Raw genomic sequence first — 25309 nt, forward strand, 5'->3', positions numbered from 1 at the left:
TCTGTACCTTACCCCAAGCAGAGATGATGATTCTTGTTTCTTGTAATTCACACAAGCGTATGGCACCCACACATCATGTTACTTCACACTAACATAATCACCACTAAAAAGATGGCTCAAATGGGTTTAACCTGATTATAAATTATTTTCCCTTTGTTATAAAGATAGCTCCACAAAAATAATTCAGATGTTTTATCTAGAAAAGCTATTCTCCCTTTCAAATCAGTATTACAACCCGCCAGTAGATGGCACTGCTCGAATTCCATCTGAATCTGCACAGTTTCCTCCAAACTCTGCCAAGGGGCAGTTTGGGCTCACCGGGAAAGAGTGGCTCATGCATGACATGAATTAGCAATGATTAAAAAACATGTGTTACTTGCTGTCTAATAGGAGTGTTTCCATGTCAGTGCTCTAGCAAGAGCTAATCTATGGGTCAAATACGTCAGCAAAAAGCTTGGTGTAATGTGACAGGTATACCCACCCATTCAGGTGGTTTAATTTCTCAAATTAACGTTTTTGCCTCTACTAGTGACATCATGTAAGAGAACCTACTGGCTACTTCTCTTGGGTCTCATACCTTCAGCATGCACAAGAAACGTCTGCAGCAACAGCTACGCCAATTCAGAAGTGTTCAATTAAAAGGCTGTTCTGGAAACTGTTCCAGCAATTGCACAAACAAAATGCATGAACTTTGTGTAAAGAAAAGGCTTTATACGTAACTAAAAACGTGTGTATACGCAATCACTACATAGGTTTATATACATACATTACACATAGGAGATTCATTCCATCGTTAACCCTCTGACAAAGCAGACTCAGCCTAAGAACTTCAGTGTGCAACACTCATGCATTTACTTAGTTGACAGAACACGTTGCTTACTGTGAACTGCACAAATATTATCCACATAGTTTTCAACATATTTTCAGATACCAGAACTCCTTCGAATCCAGACATAATTTACAAAGCCAGACTGCCAATACACTAAAACCAGTGTCCAATATCCACAGTTCTCACAAATTATATTCTCCACAAAATACAATTTTAATGAGTATCTTGTTTTAATGTAGGCCTTAAGAGCCATCCCACGACCACTCAGATATCACAAAGAAGCATTTAAAAAACACACACGTTTAAGTTTATGAACCTGAACCTGCTATTAACTTATTAATGACACTACCTGATTTACATTCGCTTCATGCCTGTTTCTTCGACTGAAGGGGTAGTACCAAGCCGTACAGCAGTATTTCTGTGATCTATATGGACCATCTTTGCATACATCTGTCTTGAAATATATTAAACACATAACAAATGGTAAAATACAAAAGCAATGTGATTTTTCAGAATGGTAGAGTTCAACAAGTTTCAGACTAAACATTTTAAGACAATAGAGAAAGCAGCCTACAAATCTATCACCACTTACTTAAGAACTCAGAATGCACTGTGGAAATGCATTACTTCAACAGCAATTATCAAAATAAATTAGCCAAATACAGAGAGCTACAGGAACACATTTGAAAAACGGTTGAGATTCCCACTCATCATTCTCTTTTCCTTGACCAATACACAACAAGCTTCAAAGTGATGATCAAAATCTTTTTCAAAGTGAGAGAAGTTTGCTGTCCTAGACAGGTAGGCTATCAGTGGTTTGATTGAGTTCACGCTGCCTCACTGCTCTTTCAACATAAGATGCAAGTAACTTCAAGCAGTTAAAAATAATGGTTGCAGATCTGTGCATGTAGACATATACGCATCGCAGATGTGAGATATTTCAAAAACCATCATATAAACATACATCATGTAATACTGTACATATAACAGCTCCTGTACATCAAAAAGCATCATATCAGGACCAGTCATTGATAAAAGACCATAGAATTCAGTTGCCCAGTAAGCTAATTTCAAAGTAATACTTTCAATACCAATGCTACATTCTGCAGGATGAATTTTTCTTTTTTTTTTTTTTTAATGGGAATGGGTAGAACCATCTAACTCAGACATCTTGAGAGCACATCTTAACATCTCATCACTCTAAGAGAGCGATTGTCAACAACCCAGCCTCTGCAGATAGTTTCCAATTAATATCATTCTTGCGTCAAGTAGAAAGAAATGTCAATTTTTTCATAGTCAAGAATAGCACACAGCATGTATTTCTTCCACTACACAAAAGGAAGCTTCTAAATCCGATTTGTTACAAGAAGAATATTTGCAGGAGTCAAAGTTAAGAATAACCTCCCTTAGCTTGTTTACAGTGATCTTTAACATGGGAAAGCATTGTGGAAAACTCATATGGAGTTGTCAAAGCTAGCTACTGAGCACACTTTTAGTATGATAGATATGCTACACATGTATATTAAGACAATTACCTTGAAAATGTTTTATATTGATCCTTTTACTGAAGAAGAAAGATTAACAAAGAAGATAAATATGAAGAACACAAACACAGATTATCAAGAGTTCTGTCATGCAGATGGCAGTTGTGGTGTTAGATTGTCCAAAGAGCAAGAAGACAATGTTGATCATTATTTGATCTTCTATTCATCAACGAAATAGTGTTTTAAGAGGATGACTATTAACTGTGAATATTTTTCTTAATCTCAAAGCAGGTTTTCATACATTACATAATAGTAAAATATAGGCTAGTCTCTATAACACCATTAGATGAATCACCTTTGACAGTGAATAGTATGCATGCAGTGCAATAAAGAAACGTCATCTATCTGTTGGGTCATGAGAAAGATCGGCACACTCGAACCAAATAAGGAAATGAACATTTATTAGAAACTGGTAGTTTGAGCTAAAAAGGTAAACATTCATTTTTTAAGAGACAAAGAATATACAAATGAACACAGTCAAAGAGGCACACAATGCAAAATGAAATTTGAAGACGACTCCATTTTTCCATGTTTGAAAACATCACCAACATAATTTTCAATATTCGCAATGGCACTTGCACACTATAAACAAAATGAATCAAGTCTAGAAGATACACACTTCTGAAGTCATCTCCATATCACACATGCAATACATTGGCTCATTGGTCACAGTCAGACAAAATAGTTGGGAACAAAACTGATATCACAAATCCCATAAAAATACAAAAGATATTGGCAAGACCAAGAAACATTCAGATCAGAAAGGCTTTGTGTACATGGATGATGATTTTCATACAATGATTTTTTTTTTTTTAAATGTGCAATATCAAAGGCTTCCCTAAATTGAAGGCCAAAAGACACAGCTAAAGCTGCCATTTTCTAAAATCTGATAAAACGTTTATAGCATGAATCTTATGGAGTTTCATATTGGTTTATGGAATATAAACTGCAACCATGGAAGCACAGATTTATATCTGACCTGTTGTCTGAAGAATATGGCCTAAAGGGGGCAGTTACCTGTGTGCTTAATTTCTTGTGTGTGTGTATATATACACACTATATATGCAGCAGCTGTTCATGGGTGTTTAGTTGTGTGTGTACACACACAGATCCTCAAAGACCTTACAGGAATTTAGCATAGGAAGGAAGTTCTTCCTGCAGTAATCCGATTTCAGGAAGTGGTCTAAGAGAAGTGGCTTTTAGAAGGTCAAGTATAAAGATGATCTTAGTAAATTTGGGATTAAGACACCACACAAGCTGCAGAAAAAGTGTAAGAAGAGAGTCGAGCAGTAATTGTTACTCTACCTCAATGTTGCCCAAAAGCAACTGAAATGTCACATCACCAGCCCCAAACCCACACCCCATCTCCAAAAAAAGGAAGTCACTTGGGAATTGCTTATACATGGAATATCCTACTTTCTGCACTGAGGAAGTGCTGCTTTGGCTTTTGAGGAGGAACTGTCTCCCAATACTACCAAGTTCTCTGCGTGTGCTTCTGTTGCTTCATTAACATGAATCTGATGGGCACCTGAGATCCACGGTTCGATTTGGTCACTTGGACAAAATATTTCAGTATTTTATGACCTAAATTTCACAAAAACAGTCAGCATGCACAGTACATAGATAACTGTGGAGGAAAGCAGATTTACCTCACATGGTGATCCCGAAAAACCTTTACATAATAATGTAATCCCTTACTGGCTACAAGCACACAGTGGACTGTAACCCTCAGAATAAGGGAAGAAATGGCGAATCCAAAGTGAGAAGTGTTTCTCTCCTCAAGGCAGTTATGATGAGCTCTGAGTTCTTGACTAATTTAGTCTATTTCTTCTAATACAGCCAATAAATAATTCATTATTAACTTAATACTGGATCCTTCACCCTATTTTTAAATAGTAACTTGCACTTGTATGAAGAAAAAAAAATAAATCAGTAACTCATTAGCTTTTTCTGTTTCTGTGTATTATGATCCTAAAAAAAAAAACATACAACTGTAACCCAAAGCTTGTCACAACAGCATTTACAAGTGCAATGGAAATCAGGTCCAACTAAGCAAGATATGAAAATCACTGATTGTATTATAAAAATACCATGCAAATCAAGTGAGGTATTCTTGATACTGTGGAACAACAATTTCTCAGGCTCTCAGACTTTAATTAAAAAGGTTAGCTTGAAGATAAAGGTGGCGGGCTACACTTGAATGTGTTACTCCGTTCCTTTCTGTATCTCAAGGTCATGTTTTTCAGAACTTAGATTAAATCTTCAGAAATAACAATAGTAAGTGCTTACTTCTAGAAGTGCAAAATGTTGCCTGTGAATTGCTTGAATATAGGCAGCATGACAAAACAGAAAGTCACTTTCATCTGTTCATTATTGAGGCAATACAAAGTTCTCCTACCTTTGGTTTCATCTGAGCCAAATACATAGTTAGAGAAGACAAATACAAGAAAAAAAGCCCATAAGTAAAATATGCATGATTTCCTGAAAATATAAACATATTATTGATTTAAAGATACAGGTTCTTGATTTTTTTTCTCAATTCAGTGACATTAAAGTGCAATATAGGTTTAGAAATGTTATTTAGAAACAGTGAATTACAAATTAAGAAAGATTTTCCCCTCTTCCGGACAAAAACAGAAGTTGCAGCACCTCTCCACAAAGGTCTGTCTCTAATTGTAAGAGGAGACGGTTTGAGAAATCATTTTTGTTCTGGTGTTTCCAACAACATTAGAAACATCTCACCTTTTTCCTTCATTTCATGCTATTCCCAAATTCTGTTTCATTTTTTCATATACAACATAACTGATGCTGACAGCTGGAAGCACTTTCATAAAATTAGGGGCTATGCCCCGATAAAGTCCTTGGATTCCTTCTGTAGCAATAATTCTTTGAAAGAGACCGACCATGTTTAGCTGTGGAGCTCCTTCCACCGAGGCTAGAACAAGAAGATAGTGTTATACAACAGTTCTAGTAATATTAAAAATTCTTAAGTATTAAACACCTGGGTAGTGAGCCTATCAATTCTAGGGTCATCGTTTAGAACTTCTATGCTCACAGTGAGATCTCTCTTTAATGCACAGACATTTGAGATCCATGCATCTAAATCCAACTGAAATGTACTGTCCTCCTATACTCTTCTTGCTCCTACTATTAGTCTGTGCACAAACTTATCAAGCAAGAACCTTTACTATGAAATTGTCTTTCTGAAATGTACTCCAGAGCAAACATTGCTGTAAACATTCACAGCATGATCAAAGTACTCTTCATTTTGCCACTAAAGCTTAGGAAACCCTCTTCTAACTTTTATGATAGAATTCTGAGGCTATGGCAGGAGCTCTACATCTTGCATGGAATGTGGGTCTCCCAACACACAGAACACCAGTGTCTGTAACGTTACATTTGAATCCAGTATGCTAAAGAACAGTGATGGGCAACAGGGACAAACACCTACTGTTAAGACTTTTCCAGATAATCCTTGCTTTTTCAAGTATTTTTTTCCTGCCTCCATTATTATTTTTTTACTCCCACATTCCTGTTGCAGCCATCACAAATGGTACCATTTTGATGTGATCATACAAATTATTTTCAGTACAATGGGACTCACCTTGAGCCTGCATGCGTGTTCTGACAAGAGCGAGAGGGTAACTGGCTAGCTGCCCACATGTACTGGAAACAGTGCCACATCCCAGAAGTACAAAAACACCTGGGTTAGCAGAGCTCGATGCATAGTGTTCTAGCCATGTAGTCTTTAAGAGCTGTCAAGATATAAGATTAAATAGTAAGATGAGATACTTGCATTCCAGAAAGTAAATAAACACGTTTATTTATAAGACTCGTTATGGGTGCAAACCAGAAAAGCATCAAACTCACTAAAAATACACTTGTAGGGCAAGTGTAAAGTGTAGAGGTAAATACCTCCACACACAGGAATTGACTTGAACCAGACTACAACAGCTAGGGCCTAGAAGATAAATCCTTAAATATCCAGCCACAGCAACAGGCAGTAGCAGTCTAGACCACTTTAGACTTTGGGAAAGGGGGGTGGGAACGACCCAGCACTCCACAGGGTGTACCAAAAGCTCACACAGCTGGGTATGTTACTCCATGCAGAAGTACAGATGCAAACTGTAGGACAGAACTCCCATACTGCTTTGAAACATTCGCACAAGTAATTCTGCTGATTAGTATTACTGCAATATCACAACAAGATTTGTCTAGACTAGAAAAAATTTAGTCTATGCACATAAGTTTCAAAATGTGCTAAGTAACAACTCCTAGCACCTAAAGTAGATAAAAATATTTTAATTCGTGATGATGGGTGTAAGATGTGTCAGTTCATCTTTAAAGGAAATGGTATTTCAAACTCCTCAGGACAACTACACGTCAGCTACAAAGAATTCTGGTGGCAGGAACAGATGTATACATAATACAAGTTACTATAACCCAATTACAAATCAGAGAAGATGGCAAAAAATGTGCAAAGCTGTAAAATACGTAACATATTCCTATCAGTCAGGTAAAAACCTGACTCAGGTTGGCTATATAAGGGGTGCGTTCCAATCCAACTGGGTCATTTAGTTACGCAAGGGAGTTGTATCACCCAAGTCTACGCAACGCCTCCTTTTTAGCAGGTTTCTTGATCGATCCAGTGAAAGAAATGAGCCCTGCATGCTAAATGGAACTTGCATGTAAGAACCCATCTGTACTCCCTCCAGGAAGGGCAAAAAAGAAAAAAGTCTTATAAGTAAAATCCAATGGAAGTCCTCATTTTTCTATCTCAAATTGATAGCAACTGCAATACTACAAGCCTATCACAAATCTGACTAATACAGATCTGACTAAAGAACATTCACACTTTACATAAATTAACTAGTAAAAGCTACATAATTCAGTGATTAAACTCACCTCATAAACAGCAAGGTCAATGCCAGCATAAGGAATTATTCCCAAAATGTTAGGAATATAGCCTTTGTAGAAGGCCTTTAAACCTTCTCTTTTCAATATCTTCTTAGCACAGTCAAACATCCCAGAATACTGCCCAGTTTTACCCACAGCCAATCTGGTCTTCAAAACCTGAAAGGGAAAAAACAGTAGCCTTAATTACATACCTATTCATTATGGTAGTTTGTAAATACAGAAAAACACGATGTATCTGTTGGAACTGCTTTGCATTTTGGTACTTCAGGTCTCCTTTGTTGTGACTGCTGTTGAGGCCTGGCTAGCAGTTTCTTCAGATTTTATCATTACTGCAGAATAGCACACACAAACATACACTACATTACAACTTAGTCAAAAAAATGAAAATATGATGGAACATGTATGTTTGTTTGTTTTTTTAAGTTTCATTTTACCTTTATCTTCCTGATTAAAACAAGCAGATTTTAATCAATTTGAAGGCATCCGTGTAGACAATATTTAACATAAGCATTAGCTGAAGAAAAAGTGAGAGCATTCACACACTAGCAGGTCTTACTTCTGATCTACAAACAGCAGAGCACATTAAGAAAGTTTTTCAAAAGGCATGACCCTGTGAGAAGTACTTAAGGGATATAAAGATTGCTTTTCACTAATGAAACCCAACATCAGGTTAATAATAAAATGTGTCTATACAGCATCTTAGGACAAATAAATGAAAAACAGTATCTAAAAGAAACCACAGATAGAATTTATGAGTAAGAATTTGGCCTACTTTAAAACCTCTTAAGACTGCAGCTTCCTCAGGAGTTTCCCGAGGCTTTTTTTTTCTTTTGCTTAGAAGCACCCTAAAAAGCGTTTCTAGGACAGTAGATGGGAATATTACCTTGTAGAACAGATCACTTCTCTATTGACCAGCCTATTTCTGGTGTTCAACCTAACATTTCAGTTAATCCTATAACGTAGCCATCTCTGTACTCAGGCTACCTGTGACTCAGCAGCTCTAATGACAAGGATAGAGTTAAAAAAAAAATAAAATTATCACTGCCAGCAATAAAAACAGGTAGGTTATATTACAACTGACACCCTTCCTTATGGAAAAGTATTTAGGTTATATTTTAAATTAATTCAAAATTTTGATGTCGATATTGGTTTAATGCCAGCCCCAACATACATTCGAGTTATTTGCACAAAAATATATGTTCTAAGGAACAAGAAAATAAGGAAATACTTTGTACTTCTAATGAAAAAAGCAGGATGTGAAATTGCTACCCTACGGCAGTTCATATTTTAATGCTAATTAAATTGCAAAATACATAGTACTACATACAAATACGTTCTACAGAGGAAAGACCATTTAATCCATCATGCCTCAGCTGTAGCTGTTTTATTCTCCTTCCCAACTGATCTCCTGATCTGACCCAGCTCCCAAATCACAATGCAACAACTTCCTATCTGTTACAGGGAAGATCATTCCTTGGTTACATATATAGTAGGAAAGATTTAGGCCGAATTCAGAAACTGCCTTTAACGTGTACTTAATCTTAAATGCGTTACAGGATTTCTTTTCCTGGACAAGATTGCAGAGATACATTTAAACTTTGCTCTATAGAGAGACACACCTGAATAGCAAGTATCAGAAGGTACAATCACACAAAATACAATAACCCAAGGTTCAGGCTCACATACAGAGGTAAATGACACCATCACCTGAATTCCCCATATATATTAAGAAGTAAATTTAATTAAAAAAAGACATCCACACATACAGAAAAATGAGAGGTATCAATTACAACACAGCATATTCTTTAGTGTCTAGCACTGAAATTCTGAAAGGAAGTACAACGTAAAAAGAAGTTAGGATATAGGAATTCCAATACTTTCAAGAGTAAAAATGCTGAACCAGACATTTGGCCGTCTCCAACGGAAGCAGATTTCCTGTTACTGACCTCCATGGGATAAATAGAAGTTTGTGCTGTTGCCCCAGCCAAAGAACCAGATATGAATCTTTCAACAGTGCCTAGATTTCCATCATCCTTAGTGAGTATCTTCTTATACTGTAAAGATAAAGTACATAAAATAAGTATCATCTTTGCACGCTTTTCAGCAGATGCAAGAGTAACCTCAAGAGGTAAGAGTACAGTACAAAATGTCTTTTCAAACTGCATTGTGTGCGTATTAATAGTTGTATTTACTAAACCGGCAAACTTTGCATTATGCTTGCTCCAACTCTGTCATCAGGGATTAACAAGAACACTAACATGCAAGGATCCTTTACATTATGTTTATTGTTCAGAGGCTCCCAGAGAGCTTTGCATATTGTTTCATTCAAGACAGATGCCATCATTCAAGAATGCACCGTCGTCAGCTCCCAAAAGGCTCAGCAAGATTAACAGTGTGCTCAAAGTTTCCCTATGGAATTCGGCCATTCAGTTGTGTGATACCCCAAAATTTACTTGACTTTTTGTTGGTTTGATTTTATAATTGTACAAAAACGTACAATATGTTACTTGAGTATTATTTGAGGCAAGTAGATGAAAAACAAAGATCGGTTAGCTACAGCAGAACTGGAGCTCATTTTCCAAAGGAAGATTAGGCCTTAACATGATGTGTAAAGCTGATTCAGAGGTAAATATAACTCTGAAATCCAGGACAAGGGCATCTTATACAGAACCAAGATATTTGACTTAAACAGAACCCTGTACAAGTTCAGTTAGTATAATGCGTCGGGGTTTTGGTCGTTTTCACTATATATAAAGCTATAAAAATGGGAGGACAGTTAAAAATTAATGACAATTTATTTATACTGCTTATAATATAATAGCAAAATCTGCAAACTAAGTATTCTATTAACAGAAAAAGTAGACTATTTGAAATCAGAAAGTCAGTCTAAATTGCAATGGTAAAATCCCCACCCATAAGAACTCCTTCCCGTACAATACAGTAGTGCAAATGACAAACAGTGAGAACGATACAGTATTTTTTATACCATTATTTTCATTCCTGATTTAGCATCTTACCTGTTCATAAGCCCAGAACTTAATAGCTGTTTCAGGAGCTATTTTCACAACATTCACACCATTTCCCCTCCAGAGGGATCGGACACCACCTTCTTTCAACATTTGCTTAAAACCACTGGCTATATTCATTTTGTTTGACTTTGAACCATGAACCTAAAAAAAAAAAAAAAAAAAAAAAAACACAGTAAGGAACAGTGCTCTGATTAGGCTGTAAAACTCACCACCTAAGTAGCCTGTCATTGCTTAAATGAACTAGCAAAACCATATTCACTATTGAAAATATTATATTAATTGCACAAGCAGTATAATACTTTGCTTGTATTTTTGCCAATATCACTGTGCGAAAACAAAAAACAGTCTTATGGACACAAAGTACTGAAACTGTGGAAACACAGCTAGACCTCCAGAATTCAGATATTGTATTTGGCCACCATCTTTCTCTATCTACTCTAAAAACTGAAATGATACAATGGAGACAAATGAGAACTTAAAATATTGCACCTACCTGCATCATCACTTTAAGGCGATCTAATGGTGCTGTACCTGTTCGAGAGACAGCACCTGCCACTCCTCCTGCTAATAGCTGCTTCCACCACTGCCCAGTCTTTTTCTCTTCCTCTGTGAACTCATCTGGAACAGTCAGACTATCTCCAATATCCAGCACCTATTAGAATCCAAAGAAAACAGATGCAAAAAAAAGAACATCTTATTCTACCATCTCAACTTTATCAACAGTTCTAATTCCAAATTGGCCTAGAACCTGAGAATACGTAAATAAAAATGCCAGTACAAAATAGATAAAACATAATTTACATTCTAAAATCAACTTGCTATGGATTGCTACTGTTATTCAATTAACAGCATTCTTAAATACTTCTACTGAGCAATAACACCACGGACCCACCATTTCAAAGACTGCACCATCGTCTTTAAAAATTATGACAAATTTCCGTCCTGAGTATATCCCAAACAAAGACATCCTGTCATGATCTGTAAATCTCTTCAGCGAGCACTAATGCCTACATGGTGATTCTAACCTTTCGCAGGACAGTCTTCTAGGATTAGTTTGGTAATCTCTTAAGGATGCTAACAAGAGATTTCACTCTCACAGTAATTTATGAATAAATATGTAGGAATTTTCCCCTCACCCTGACATTTTAAAGTAACATTTTTATAGCTGATATATCAGAATATTAAATTCCCAGCAGCTGTTGTGTATTACCTTACAAAATGATGAATTTGACTGCTTTATTAAGTTGCCTCTCATTATCAATTATTCTGAAATACATATTAATGACTTTTACTCAGCTATAAAAGTTTGACATGTCATTACCAGGTGCATGTGTGCATGACTATTCAACTTGATCAGAGAAGAACATTCCACAGTCTTATGCCTTGGACAGCTTTATTGCTAAAACCTGTAGTAATTTTATGTATCTCTTAAAAGCAATCTTTGCTCTCCATGTAACTTATAACAATAACAAAAGAGAAAAATTGCACCTTAGATGATGCAAAGCCAGTATTATGCATAAATTAAGCCTATAAAGAAGCAAGAATGTTTTAATAACTGATAACAAGTACTGACCAGCAAGCATATTAACTGACAAAAACTTTTTGTTTTAAACTATGGCTAATGTTGATTTCGGACACTACACCTTATTTATGCTGAGTTCACTGTCTGTTAAGTAGACTATTCTGTCTTGCTCACTTGAAATTTAAGAACTGCAGTATGCAGTTTATGCATTTATCCACTGTACAAAGAAGGAAAGACCTAACTTGTCTGGATATTGAATATAAAATAGATTAATGAGAAAATCCCTTCATCTTTCTGACGCTGTTTCCAAGCAAGGTGCCTTCAGTTACTCAACCACAAATTAAGTCATCAAAAGAACAATTAGAACTCTTAAAATACAGATTCAGGGTTCTTACAGATATTACACATACCTACCAGAGTTTAAACCTTACATCTACTTAGTCCCAAATGCAACTTTAACATGAAGACTAAGAAAATCAAAAGTTAAAGCTAAATTTAGGGGGAATTTGTAACAGAACACCACAGCTATCATAATACTTCTATGCCAACGCAGCTGTCTGCTAAGAAGAGTGACAGCAATTTTACAATTAAAAAAAACAGTGAATGACAGCCAGACATGTGAGGTCTCACATCTGCTCTTATCTGAAGCACCAGCTGTGCTACTGTATGGCTGGATTTTGCTTGCTGTGATAACTGGGTCAAGTGATCTTCCAGTGTCGCAGTCAGAAGAGACACCTAAACATTTTCCTTGGGGATAACAGAGGCTATTCCATGTCACAAAAAAATTTAATAGTGGCAGAAAACATATTATTACAGCAAAAGTATGTTTCACTAAACAAGCTGGGAGCAGGACTACCTTATCTCACAGCAGTGCTCCAAGGGTTTTCCCTCAGCAAACAGGGAGCTGACTCCCTTTTGTCAAGCATCTCTGAAATGAGTTTGTACAATGTGAACTGCTCAAAACTTTCATGTCTCAAACTGAATTTTACTACAGAAATGCTGACTGATCCCTCAAGATATAAATGGTGTCACTATACTCAAATCTGTCTTTACCTAACATTATGAATTATTCCATAACTATGTGGTTTATCCTTCCATTTACAGGAAGGATACTAAGCAACCTCGATTATTATTGGCTTATTTACTGTATTATTGCTTCTTAAAAGTCAGTGACTAAGGCATTAAGAGCTCTGTTCAATAGTAACTTAAAATAATGACCTGCTTGTTGCTGTACACCCTGTCATTCTTCAATCAAATTCCATAACATAATAAATGTGAGAACATATAGCATAGAAAGTCACCGATAATGACACTTGCAATTTCAAGGTAATGAAATCTACACGTGTTCTGTGCTTTTGATGTGGTGAAACATACAAATGTACTGTAATACGAAAAAAAAAAAAAAAAAAAAAAAAAAAAAAGATTTAATACTGTGGTTAGTATCTTTCTGTGGAGTATCTTCAAAGGAAGAAGAGGATTTTTTCCTAGGAAACACTGGCATTAAAATTTAGGTGAAGAAAGAGTTCTTGTTCTAAAGAAACTCAAATGACACCATCCTGCTTGTAAACGAGAGGTCAGTAAGAAAAAAGGAAAACCAATCTTTTAAAACTATGAAATACAACTGTGATGCTGTTATACTCAATACTGCAACTTATCGCCGCAGAAATTAATTTAAGAGCTAGACAATTAAAAATAGAAGTTCAACTTACAGTGGAATGTTTCCAATATCGAATTATTTCCTCAATGTCTGTAGCAGGGTTAAACATAAAGTGATCTCTCCACTCATTCCAGTCTACTGACATTGTCCCATCAGCATCAATACTAAAAGAAATTGAACCAAAACAGGTAAGGCAACGGCAGCAGCGTTGAGTGTGTGTTTGTTTTTAAATACTGGCCATCACAGTGATACTGTCTGTAGACTGGACATGGAGACTTAAAGGATAAATCTGCCATGGTCTTTCAATATCATGTGTTTCTTAGACAAGCGTATCTAACATTTTCCCATTTAAAAATATAGAACACTTGATTCTATCAACAACATTTGCAAAAAACTGAGGCATAAACATTCCCCTTCTATAACCAGATGCTAAAACAGTGGTCAGACTTCGTATAACCGAGGAATAGATGGAATATGCAAGAATTACTGTAGAGGTGCCACTGAAGTTTCCAACAATCTTTCCAAGTTATAATCCCATTCAATTATTATGTTCTGTGAATTAGAAAATGTTCTTATGAGGAATACAAAGAAGCTCAAAAATATTTTAAGAAATGACAATTCCTGACCTTTGCAGGATCTTTTCCGCCTGTTTTTCTGAAATGTTTATACCCAGTATCTTGAGGGACTGGACAACTTCTGATGCTTCAATTTTTCCTTGAAACATTAAAAGAAAAATAATACACATTTAAAACTTTGAACTTCATACGCTTGCAGCTCATTGAATTAAATCATAGCACCTACACAAGAGCAAAAATGATTTAAATTTTAAACAGAGATGATACATCTTTATTATACACTATCAGGACCGAGCAAAGTTAAGTAAATTAAAATCATACAGCTAAATGAGATGCAAACATCCAGTAAGTTAATAGCTAATAGTTTAATAGATACATGGATAAAATACAAGGACATTCTTATCTGGAAAGCAAAGATCCACAGATCAACCAACCTGGAAGATAATAAAAATGACTATAATTATTATTGGTACCTATAGTACACAATAACTACATTCTTATTAAAGGAATGAAGTAGAGGTTTCAAACACAATTTGTGGTCTCCAGTTTAGACAAATAATATAAATTAAAATCATTTTTAATACATAGTTTCTTCAAACAATGTTTCAACACATAAAATAAAGGCATACCATCATTGTTTTTGTCCAGGCTCTTAAACGCCAGTTTCATTTTCTTTTCATGATCTTTAAGATACTGCATAAATTCTTCAAAATCTAGCTGCCCATCCTGGTTAGTATCTCCAGCCTTAAAGATTTTCTGTTGAGAGAAAATTTAACATTTTGATTTTCCAGGCTATAGAAACTCACAAAATAAAGAAAACTCTGGCTTATGAAGTATCATATTGGTCATTTTGAGAGTCAAATCAGGAAAATACCTAAGCATATACCTCAGAACAATGTTTTGTTTCCAGCATTAAACACACTCCCAGTAGTTTCATGAAGACAGAAAACTCTCAGCAGCAAAGATAGCTTTAAGAAAGCATTATTTATTATTTCTGAAACTTTTCAATTCCAAGATTTTAAGGTTTCTTGCTACCACTGGAAAGTTATACCTGAAGGGACCAAGTTATTTGTGGAGGAGGGCTTAGTGTACGTGACAAAATCACTAAAAAGAACAATTTTAGACCTCTGACTTTCTAGCTGTATACAGGGTCGACAATATTCCAGTCAAATTAAGTAGTTTTAACTATCCTCTTCAGTTGTGTCCTGTGTGCTAATTATAAAGATAACGGTATAAATAGCAATTAAATATTTAAGTGTTGACCTTAAGTGTAGTACTTTTTGTACTAGGGTCTTACCTGACTAGCACTTCCACCCCTAAGCATTTGGGAAGGCAAGCCTAAGGCCTGACAGAAAACAAACAAACAGAACAAAACACACACACACCACACATAAAACACCACACACCATACGAACACACTACAACGAACCTGTAGCAAATACAAATAGTTTTTTTCCACTTATGCATGCATTTGCTAGTGACAGGCCTGCGGATCAGAAACCCCTACATATAAAATTACCTATGAGTTAAGTATGATAAAGGATTGCCAGCACAGCAGGAAACAGGCCTGAAATACAGACAAGGGGTGTGGCACGGCTGCCTGGGCATACACTTTCCCTTCATTAACAAAGCACCTGAAAGGTCTATCATCTTCCTGCGTGAAAGCATACTTTAGGAAAAAAGGGAAATTACAGAAACCCCGCAGAGCATCAGTCTGTAACCACTGAAGGAGGTCTTCAGAGGTAAAGCCCCAGGAACAGCGAAGCCGAGGCTAATAAGCTCCACAGGATTTACTAGCAGGGGCTTTAAGCCACAGCAACAGATACTCCAAGAAAAAAAAATAAAATAAAAAAAAAAAAAAAAGAAAGCCCTGCAGAGCCAGCAGCCGGGGTCAGGAGAGGAAAGGCCAAGCAGCACTGCTGCAACAGGCACCTCCCATCCTCTCTCACATCCAGCAGGACACAAGGAAACAGGAGGCACGGCCACCACAAAACCCCTGCTCTAAAACAGAAGATTTAAGGGAAGTTATGCCACACCTCATCACATGGGCACGAGTTCCTGTGTTGTTGCTGAGTCTGTGAAATCCTAAGGGGCCAGCACACCGTACCAGAGCTGTACAAGTTAGGTAGGAGACAAACCTGAGAGCAGAATTTCTCCACTGAGTTGCAGCAAGTTCCTGAGCACTTCAGAGTATGCTTACAGCATATATTAAGAAGTCTTCAAAATACCTTCTGTTCTTCGAACTGCCTTGCACAGCTGTAGTTTCTGAATCAAGTAAGATTTGCATTGCTGTTCTAATTTGCAATATCTGTTTTTACATAATTTTGTTTACTCCACTATAGTCAGCATAAGTCCTTAAAAGAACCAAGTCCAAAAAGACCTAGCCTACAAAAATGCAACATAAAGGAAGCTAAAAACACTGGTGTACATGTTGTAGGTGTCTGGGGACTTTTGAAAACATCTAAATACATTTATATTGCATCATTTTTTTTCCTACTCCTCTACTAAAAAGAGAACTTTAACATTTAATCTTAAAAAAAATAATAATAATAATTCCCAATTAAAAAAGCAGAGGATTATGTGGTACACCATAGTGAAATATAGGGCAAATTATTTACCTCCCATAATACAGCAAGTTATGCACAGTAAAATAGATGCAAGATACTGCATATTCAGATAAGTGTCTGATTTCAGCCTAGAAACATATTTCTGCAGTACTGATCTTAATATGTTCTCAAGTCCAGCTTGCCAGTTCTACCAATAACTTGTCAACACAAATACACTCATCAATTCAGTTTTATCTCATGCCTTGCCTTACCAAAAAATAGTTTATGGGTACTCAAGTACATGCATTCCTGACTACGTCCTTCCAGTAAGAAATTAAACAAAAAAGCTAACAGATTAACCATTTAAAAAATAAATCCATTAAAAAAGGCACCACAGGACGCTGGTGCCTTGCTAGGCTCTCACAAGCAGCAGAGAACGGGCAGTGTCCGTGGCAGTCGCACACACAGAGCACGTTCTAACCAACACGAACTGCTGCCATTCCCTGCTGCTATCTGAAGCACACAAAAATATAAAGCAGGGGAAGTGTTGTTCTGGCTCAGAGATATGACAAAATCTCAGCTAAATTCCAATTGCAAAACCTCCACTGCTAAGGATGATGTAAGCCAAAGAAAACAGAAATTCCTAGGAGGCTTAGAGAGCTGGCGATCAGTGTGTGTGAAGGGGGGCACCTTCCATTTTATCTGCCAAATAAGCAGGTTTTACACTGCAACAACTAGAAAAGGATGAGCACAAGCTCACTCTGTTCCCTACTTTTGGTTTTAGTTATTTTCCACACCTCAGGCCAGCGTCAACCACCCTCAGTGCAGCTGAACAAAGGAACAGGGAACAAAATGCGTGCTGTACCTCAGCAGGCACGTGCCTATTTCCTCACACTACGAACATAAAGTTCATACAAACAAAAGCTTCTTACAGTCTAAAAAAAAATGCACTATTTACGTGGGTTTTAAAGCTTCAGATTAAAACCCCTAATGAGCCAATTTGTGGAACGAACAGGCATGCTCAGAGAGCTTGCCTTTCACTCAGGAGGCTGCGTGGGCACAGGCAGGGGGCAGACACTGGGTTCTGCGGGCAGCCTGACACCACCGCCCAGATGCAAGCTGCCCATCCACAGCATCATGGAAAAATTCAGTCCAACGAGATCAGGGGGAGCAGGACCACATCCATCCGACTCCTGAACACCTCCAAGGGTGGAGATTGCACAGCCTCCCCCCCCCAGGCAGCCTGCTCCAGCGTCTGGTCACCCTCACTGAAGTTCAGCGAGGAACCAGACTCTGCTGCTCTGCATTTCATACAGTGCCAGGTCCCAGGATTTACCGTCACAGCCACCTGTCATCGTGCCGCTTCCTGGTTCACCAATTTCTCTGTCGGGGAACTGGATGCCTTGTAACGTGGGTGCGTTTCCAACAATCGAGCAGGAACCAGCCCAGCTGCCAGCCCGTGCACTGGAGCCCTGGGAAACCATGCTGAGCGTGCCTGGCTCCTAAACCCTGCCGTTTGTTCTTACAGGCTCACCCTGCAATCGCTTCACCTTTAGGCAGGCCCAGCCCCAAAAGGAAATGGTTTATTTTTTCAAGGTGTGCCATTTCTTTTCTCATGCGAAAACTTTAACCCTGAGGCAATAAATATAACCCACCGTACAATGAAACAGTGACCACAAAGAATTACAGAACTAAGACGATGATTTAGGTTCCCTCCTGTTAACACTTAGGGCCCTCACACGTACAGACTGGAATACTCGTGCTGGCCTATTTGGTCATGACGTTGCTGCCTTTTAAAAGCAGTTCTGTTACTTTTGTTTTCTGCTCTGTAGTCAGTTAATGCAGCTGCTTTTGAAGTCTTGCACAGCAGTGCAACACCAATTTGAAAAGCCAGAACACAGAAGAAATTTATTTTACAATTTCTGTATTACATACAGCACACTTCAGTACTTAAATTCTACTCCTCTGGCTGTATAAACCTAAGCCAGCAGGTCTGTCGATAAAAATCAGGAAAGTTATGGACAAGCTTTAGATACACCTAAAGATACTGAACACACATAAGCATCCCAATGTGTTATTAAATTACTCTGTGCCAAAGTTATGAACTTTAACACATTCATAGCTATAGTGTAAAGAAAGAGAACACAAGATAATGTAAGTCTTAGTGCTTTTAGGTACCCTTTTCTTCTTAATTCACAGTTCAACATTGATGTTATGTGTCGCAATTACTCCTGTATTCTGGATAAGCCTTCGCATTCTTCTGGTTTCAAAATTCAATTGTCCGTGGAAGGTGGGGCTACTCAGTACAACTGATTGCCAATCAGTTATTCTTTAGCTTGTTATTTCAGCTAATTAAGACAACGTAAAGAGTACTTAACAGGAAGTGATCCATCAAGAAGTTACTGGGCATTTCTGGCTTCCTATCAAGCTATCTACCTACAAGACACAATAAAAACAAACAGCAGTTAAAGACTCATAATTGGTGCAATTAGCAGTTCATTGTTCTGTGATCTAATAATAGAGCTCCAAAGGGCACAGTTAATAAAGTCACACACAAAACGCACCAGCACCAAGGTAAGGACAACGTGTCTTTGAACATTCAGAAAGTTCACATTTTCTTTCAAAACTTGATATTCATCTTACGCAGATTATCTCAACGGCAACCTTGCCATTCCCTTCTTCTTTCTCTTCCTATTCTTTCCCCCTTTTGGAGCCAAAACAATTAGTGGCAGTCATTCATATAACTCTGCATTCTACCATTACCGATTTGTGATCAATTTATCCAACTCCTACTGCAAGCCAAATTCAGCCGTAGCTCAAACACACGCAGCTCTGTTTACTGAACACGTATCCTACAATCCTGAAACTTGATGGTGCTCTTTCCCTACCTATACATGCCAGGACTGCAGAAGTTCAGGACACAAGGATAACCCAAAACTCAGTAGTAAAGATTGTTTAAATCAGTCTCGTCATTATGCATCAATTGAGGGATAAATGCAAAACAAAGCGAAAGGGCTGAAAGTCCCAGGATGTGCCCACACATCACCCCGACCAGTGAGCCCAAATAACACACAAAGGAGACTGCTGGTAAGTTTAAAAACACCTACACAACACTGCATTGAGCAATACAGCCGTCTGCACTACCTCCGAAGAGCCCCCAGCTTACTGAAATGCTCCGTTCCCATTTGTTCCCTTCCTTCCCACAGGACACTACCAGCATTTAAACAAGCAGGTGACCTGCCAGACCCTGACACCACCTCCCACCCCATACAGCAGACTTTTGCACTGAGATGTAGTGGTCCCGTCAGCTAGAGCAGCTTCCCCTTCCTCTTCTTTGCCCTGAGCACTTCTTTTCTTTGCAAGACAGAAGGGCTAGCCACAGCCTTCACACTGGTTCACCTCAGGTAACCATCTCTATAAAATGAGCCTAAAAAGGAAGAGATGCGAGCTGTGGGTATGCTCTCCAGCACGCATTGCAGAAGCTGCTCCCACAGGAACTGGATAAACTCTCAACTCACAACTATGAATTAGATTCCAAGAATCTGAAATGGCATAAATGGGAGATGCAAACTATCCTCCCTTGTAGCTTCATTCAGCATTCCTTGCAAGTTACACTTCTTTTTTTTCAAACTCTGAACATACTTGGTAGACAAACTGTTCTGACAAATGAGACTATTCTACTGCACAGGCATCCCTACCTTGCTTGCACACGCCTTAGATTTACCAGCATTTTACCTTGCATTTTCTCCTGGGACACACTGCTGTCCCAAGACAGTGATTTAGCAAAGCATTTCAACATGTGGTTAAGAGATCTTCCAGGGTGGGCAGAGGGGTTCACATATTCGGTACCTAGCATTCTCGTGTCTTGCACAACAAGAATGAATCACTCACTGCACCCTGTTCAGGAAGGAAAAAAGAAAAAAAAAAAAAACAAAAAAAACTATCAAGTTAGTATTAGAAAAGCATTTTTTTCTCCATCCTTGTATGCTTAAAGTGTTATGAAAATTAACTTGAATTCATTAACTTGCTATTTCATATGGAGACTTGGTGACTACAGCATGCATCAGTTAAAAGCTTCTGAAGTTGTGCATGTTGAAATCAAGTAACAACGTAAATGTTTCCTTACAGCCAGACTCAGATATGTTACTGAAGATGTCTGTGGTATTTCACTATTAGGTCCCTATAATGAGACATTTCTAACACCTATTATGACCTGAAAAGCAAGGTTTAAAGTAACTAAGTAGTGCCAGTTCTCAATGAACACAGGGCATCTGTTTTTTGTAAAAGCAGAAGGTGTCTACCTACTCTAAACCTACAGTATTAGTTTTTGGCATACAATTAAGAACAAAGTTTCATTTCACAAAAAATGGCACTGAGAGACACGGAAGTGCAAAAGATTTCTGCTTCTACAGACTGCGAATCTTCATGTCACATAAGGCAATGATTTCTAAGTGTAGGTATTGTGTAGAAGCTGCTAAAGCAGCTGGTGCTGTTTTTATACATTCCTAACCAAAGTGCAAAATAACAAGAGGCTTCATTTAATTTGCTCTACTAGCCTCCTAATTTTGCCATGTAAGGGAAGTTACCAAAAGTAAGAAGAGCGCAAATAGCATAATAAAACAGTGGAGAAATATTAATGGCTATGTTTAGCTCAGTTACTCAACAAATATCTGTAAAGGGATATGCTGCTGGGCTAACAACAGCTGTAAGTTTCATGGTCTGAAGCACTACCAAGCTCAAGTGTTTAGGAGGCCAGAGGAAAGCTCAGTGTTCACGCCTGGTTCTGCTCTCACCTGTGGTCTCTCTCACACCACAGCGCAGCACTGTGATACAGCACAGGAATCTGGTCTGCTTGACAAAATGCTTAGTTCCCTTTATTTCAAATGCAGAAACACACTTCAAGTGTTCCGAGTATTTTTAACATAGCTGGCCTACAATTCTCATAAACACAGTTGACTACTCCAAGCAGATCGTATTCCGATGGCTGAGAATTGAGTCTCCTTGGGCCTTGTTTCCATTACATCACGCTGTACCTTCATGTGAGTTATCTCATCACACTGTTTTGTTTTCATTTAAAGCCTTACTGTAGCCAGGAATGACAAGACTTATGTCTAAATCTGACAGTCAGTCTAAATAAGAACATCATATTGTTTCCAGAATGTACTTATTCATTTCAGTAACATCTTGCTGCTCTTAGCTCCAGGACTCAATGTATAAATAGTACCTGAATGTGGACGCTTGGCTGTTTCTACCACAAACTGAAGCGTGAAAGACGGAATTTGCCTCCTGCAGGTTTACTGTAAGGATTGATTGCAACAGAAGGAAAGCGGGAATAAAAATAGTATAACCACTCACACCATGTATGGTACTCACATCTAAGAGACTCACTGCATTTTGAAGACACGGGATGAGATCATTTGAGATCCGATCCCAGCATCTATTTTGTATCTCTACCAGACAACTCTGCTAATCAGAACTGACTGTACAATAGCTGCTGTCGAGGCTTGTAGAGAGCCCTTTGGTACTGTCACCATGATCAACTCCCTCTTTGTAGGCGCTAATATACGAAGTCAGGAATCTTTTGTAAAGCTCTGCAAAGCTACCCATTCCTAGCAAGTAACATACTAAAATATAAAACAGGAGTCATCCTGGCAGCCCCTAAGAAGTACACACTTTAGACTTTTCAGTGGCTTACTTTTCTGTCACACGCTTACAGGAGGCAGGTCAAGCAGAACAGAGTCAGAAGCTTGTGCCACTTTGTGCAATGAAGCCTTTCTACGGAGAAAAAGAACGATTCTTCCCTCAAGAAGAACCACGAGACCTACTTCCAACACCTACCACATCTATTTGATGTCTACAATACTACTTTGCCTAGAAGAGTGTCTCGTCACACATTAAGCATTAATAAAGCCATCAAGAAAATGGATGTAAGGTCAGAGGAAAAGAGCACACTCTTGTGTCTATTACTCAAACGGATAGCAGCTTGCTAGCTTCTAAATGCACGCATGTTCCTTCCAGTAAGGGATTACGTACTGTTTCAAGAGAAGAGAGGAAAGCAATATTAGTAGCACAAACACTGATTTATAGCACTGTGAAAGTGATGACTGAAGATGACCCAAGTGACTTGGCAGTGAAAACACCTCACACCCACCTGGTAGCCTACTGACAGTTACCCAGGGTGAGCAGCGCTGCCCACCAGCAGTGACCAACACTGCCCAGCTCGTCTATCTCACTACACGCAGGAGCATTTCTGGAAACCTGACCCCCCACCTGCATCTGGGAACAGGAGAGTGCAAGGCCTGAAACCCTGACTCAGCCACGAGGAACTGAAGTCTACTCTTCTTCAGCACATCCAAAGGTCTGCCCACACCCATAAAACCACTGAATCAGTAGTGCTGAATGTGCAGCCACATTGAATATTTACAGGTTTTATTTCCTTACTCATTAGTTGTTAGCAATTATAAGGCTAATTCTGCCTCTGCAAACACAAGGAGTACAATTGCATGCATAATTTTATTAATAAAATGCCTTTTTACCAAGTAGTAAAAAAGTATTTTACTGAATTATACATCAGTTTAGAGCTTGAAGTGGAAAAAGTTGTAGAAGGCAGCTTCAAGCCCCAAGGAAGAGCACAGGAAGCAGATTAGCTACATAAAGGCAGGAAAGAAACTGGAGGCAAGTCTTACTGAGGGTCTCATTCTAACAAGTCATTTCAAGTGAAAATCATGTGCATCGTTAAGTTTACAATGGTGAACATAAACGCTGCAGTGCGCGGCACTAATTCTTCCACCCATCTCAGACATGTAGCGTGACTCACAGCTTACTTTGTTTACTCTGTGTTTCTCAGGCAACTAAAACAGCCAGCTTGGCTCCCCACTACATCCACGGGAGTGTAGCTTATCTCGATTGATTTCATGGTTTCACTTCCAGTTTATCCTGCACCAATTGAAGCTTTGGCGAATACTTAGATCTGCACTTTGAATGGAAAATATCACACTGAATATAAGAGAAAATAACTTGAGATTTCAATTACAAGTTGTTCCAAAGTTAAGATATACACCACGTCTCAGGGCTTTCAGTAAATTATGTTGGAGGACCATCCCCATTAATTGTAAGAAAACTGGACACCTATTCCTCTGTTCACTCTAGGTTAAAAAAGCACTGTTAGAGTCGAACTGGCACAACAGGTTCCCAACAATGCATCCGCAATGCCTGAGTGAGGCCTACAACCAGTAACATGACAGCTCTCACGGGAAGCAGCACAGACTGTCCCTGCTTTACAGACCAAAGTCTGCAAATGCAAGATATACACTCACTAAGATGCTTTTGACCAGAAGAAATACTGAAGTGAACGCACGCTTAGGACTCTCATTTACATTCTCACAATACTATCATTCAACTTTGGAGACCTGTTGGATACTTTTGCTTAAGTATATGAGACTGAGTTAAATATAAAGAGGTCAAATAGAGACCAAGTAATGAAGAAAGAAGAGGCCTCATTCCAGGATTAGCATCAGGTCACTAAAATTGAATGGTTACCCACCACACCTGAATATTGCAGCCAAAATTTAGGCTGACTTTTCTGACCCTCTTTCCAAAGCTATGCGGTGCCTAATGTAGGTATGGCAGTACAATGCCATCTGATCAGTCATCATATTGAAATGAAGAACAGCACTGTTACAGCAACAGCTCCAGCACAGACCTCCGCTGTACCTGTTTGGCCTAAGTGCAGCTATGTCTGATTTTCACAAGTGCAGGCAAAATGCAAATTCCACCATAAAACCTGGACGTTACGCCCATGCCCTCTGAACGATGTACAAAAGCAAACAGCACATGCCTAAGCACAAACGTTGTTAACGAGCCCAATCTGCAGGTCTTATGTGGCTGCAGATACCACCTACTTTCTTTGCAAACAAACTGACACCTCAGAGTGCCAGCTCTCAACTTACTGCCCACAGAGTGTTACGACTTTTAAAATTAATGGAGCCCACTGAAGACAGCCTCCCCAGCTTCCATAAGCAATACCTTTTAAAGAGATAAACGCTGAACCTAAAAGCTGCCAATTTGCCTTATCGCACAAATACACCCAGAGAACCGTGCATTAAGCGACTTCATGTTCTGATCCTGAGGCATCCACGATAACAACTAGGAAACGCGAGTTTCTCCCCCAGGTACGGGCCAGATTTGCTGTGCCAGCACTTGGACACTCGGTGACTCAAGTTGTAGTGACTCAGGAGGCATCACTGGTAAAAGGGGACAAGGAAATGTAACAGTCCAGGCGGATCCGCGCAGAACCCACAGCCCAGGGTCTGTGCGGGGCTGATGGCCATATCACAGCCTGTGCGACCCCCAGACGCCGTGAGCCCCCCCCGAGCCGTCCCGGAGCACAAACACGGCGGCAGCAGCAGGCCGGGCCCCGCCGGCTCCTACCTCCTCCGCCTCCTTGCCCAGCGGGATGCCCATGGCGCGGAGGCCGGTCTGCAGCTCGGCGATGTCCACCCGGCCGTCCTCGTTGAGGTCCAGCTTCTTGAAGAGGCTGGCGTAGCGCGACTCGCCCTCACGGCCCCCATCGCAGGCGGCGGCGGGCAGCGCCCGGAGCAGGAGCTGGAGCATGGTGGGCAGCGGGGACACGGACAACGCCTGGGGCCGCGCCCGGGGAGAGGAGGGGAGAAAGGGAAGGGAAAAAGGGA

At 38.9% G+C, this 25309-nt stretch overlaps 1 protein-coding gene across 1 annotated transcript; it reads right to left on the reverse strand.

The window, feature by feature from the left end:
* Positions 1-852: 852 nt before the first annotated feature.
* Positions 853-25309, reverse strand: SLC25A24 (solute carrier family 25 member 24). The gene is made up of 10 exons (XM_082766382.1): positions 25050-25309; positions 14703-14829; positions 14125-14212; positions 13551-13662; positions 10813-10971; positions 10308-10460; positions 9237-9344; positions 7279-7446; positions 5978-6128; positions 853-5308 (listed from the first exon to the last, which is right to left on the reverse strand). Exons 1-10 carry the CDS (start codon positions 25230-25232, stop codon positions 5130-5132), a joined length of 1428 nt encoding a protein of 475 aa, XP_082622508.1. The 5' UTR covers positions 25233-25309; the 3' UTR covers positions 853-5129.

The sequence above is a fragment of the Aythya marila genome (assembly GCF_965140915.1).
Source record: "Aythya marila genome assembly, chromosome: 8".
Classification (NCBI taxonomy): Eukaryota; Metazoa; Chordata; class Aves; order Anseriformes; family Anatidae; genus Aythya; species Aythya marila.

Excerpts from the sequence above, each read along its gene's own strand:
- SLC25A24 (XM_082766382.1), bottom strand. The coding sequence starts at position 25,232 with ATGCTCCAGCTCCTGCTCCGGGCGCTGCCCGCCGCCGCCTGCGATGGG. Across the intron at positions 14,213-14,702 it reads CCTGGACAAAAACAATGATG|GAAAAATTGAAGCATCAGAA; the intron begins GTATGCCTTTAT and ends TAATGTTTCAAG. Across the intron at positions 7,447-9,236 it reads CTTCTATTTATCCCATGGAG|GTTTTGAAGACCAGATTGGC; the intron begins GTCAGTAACAGG and ends TTTCCCTTTCAG.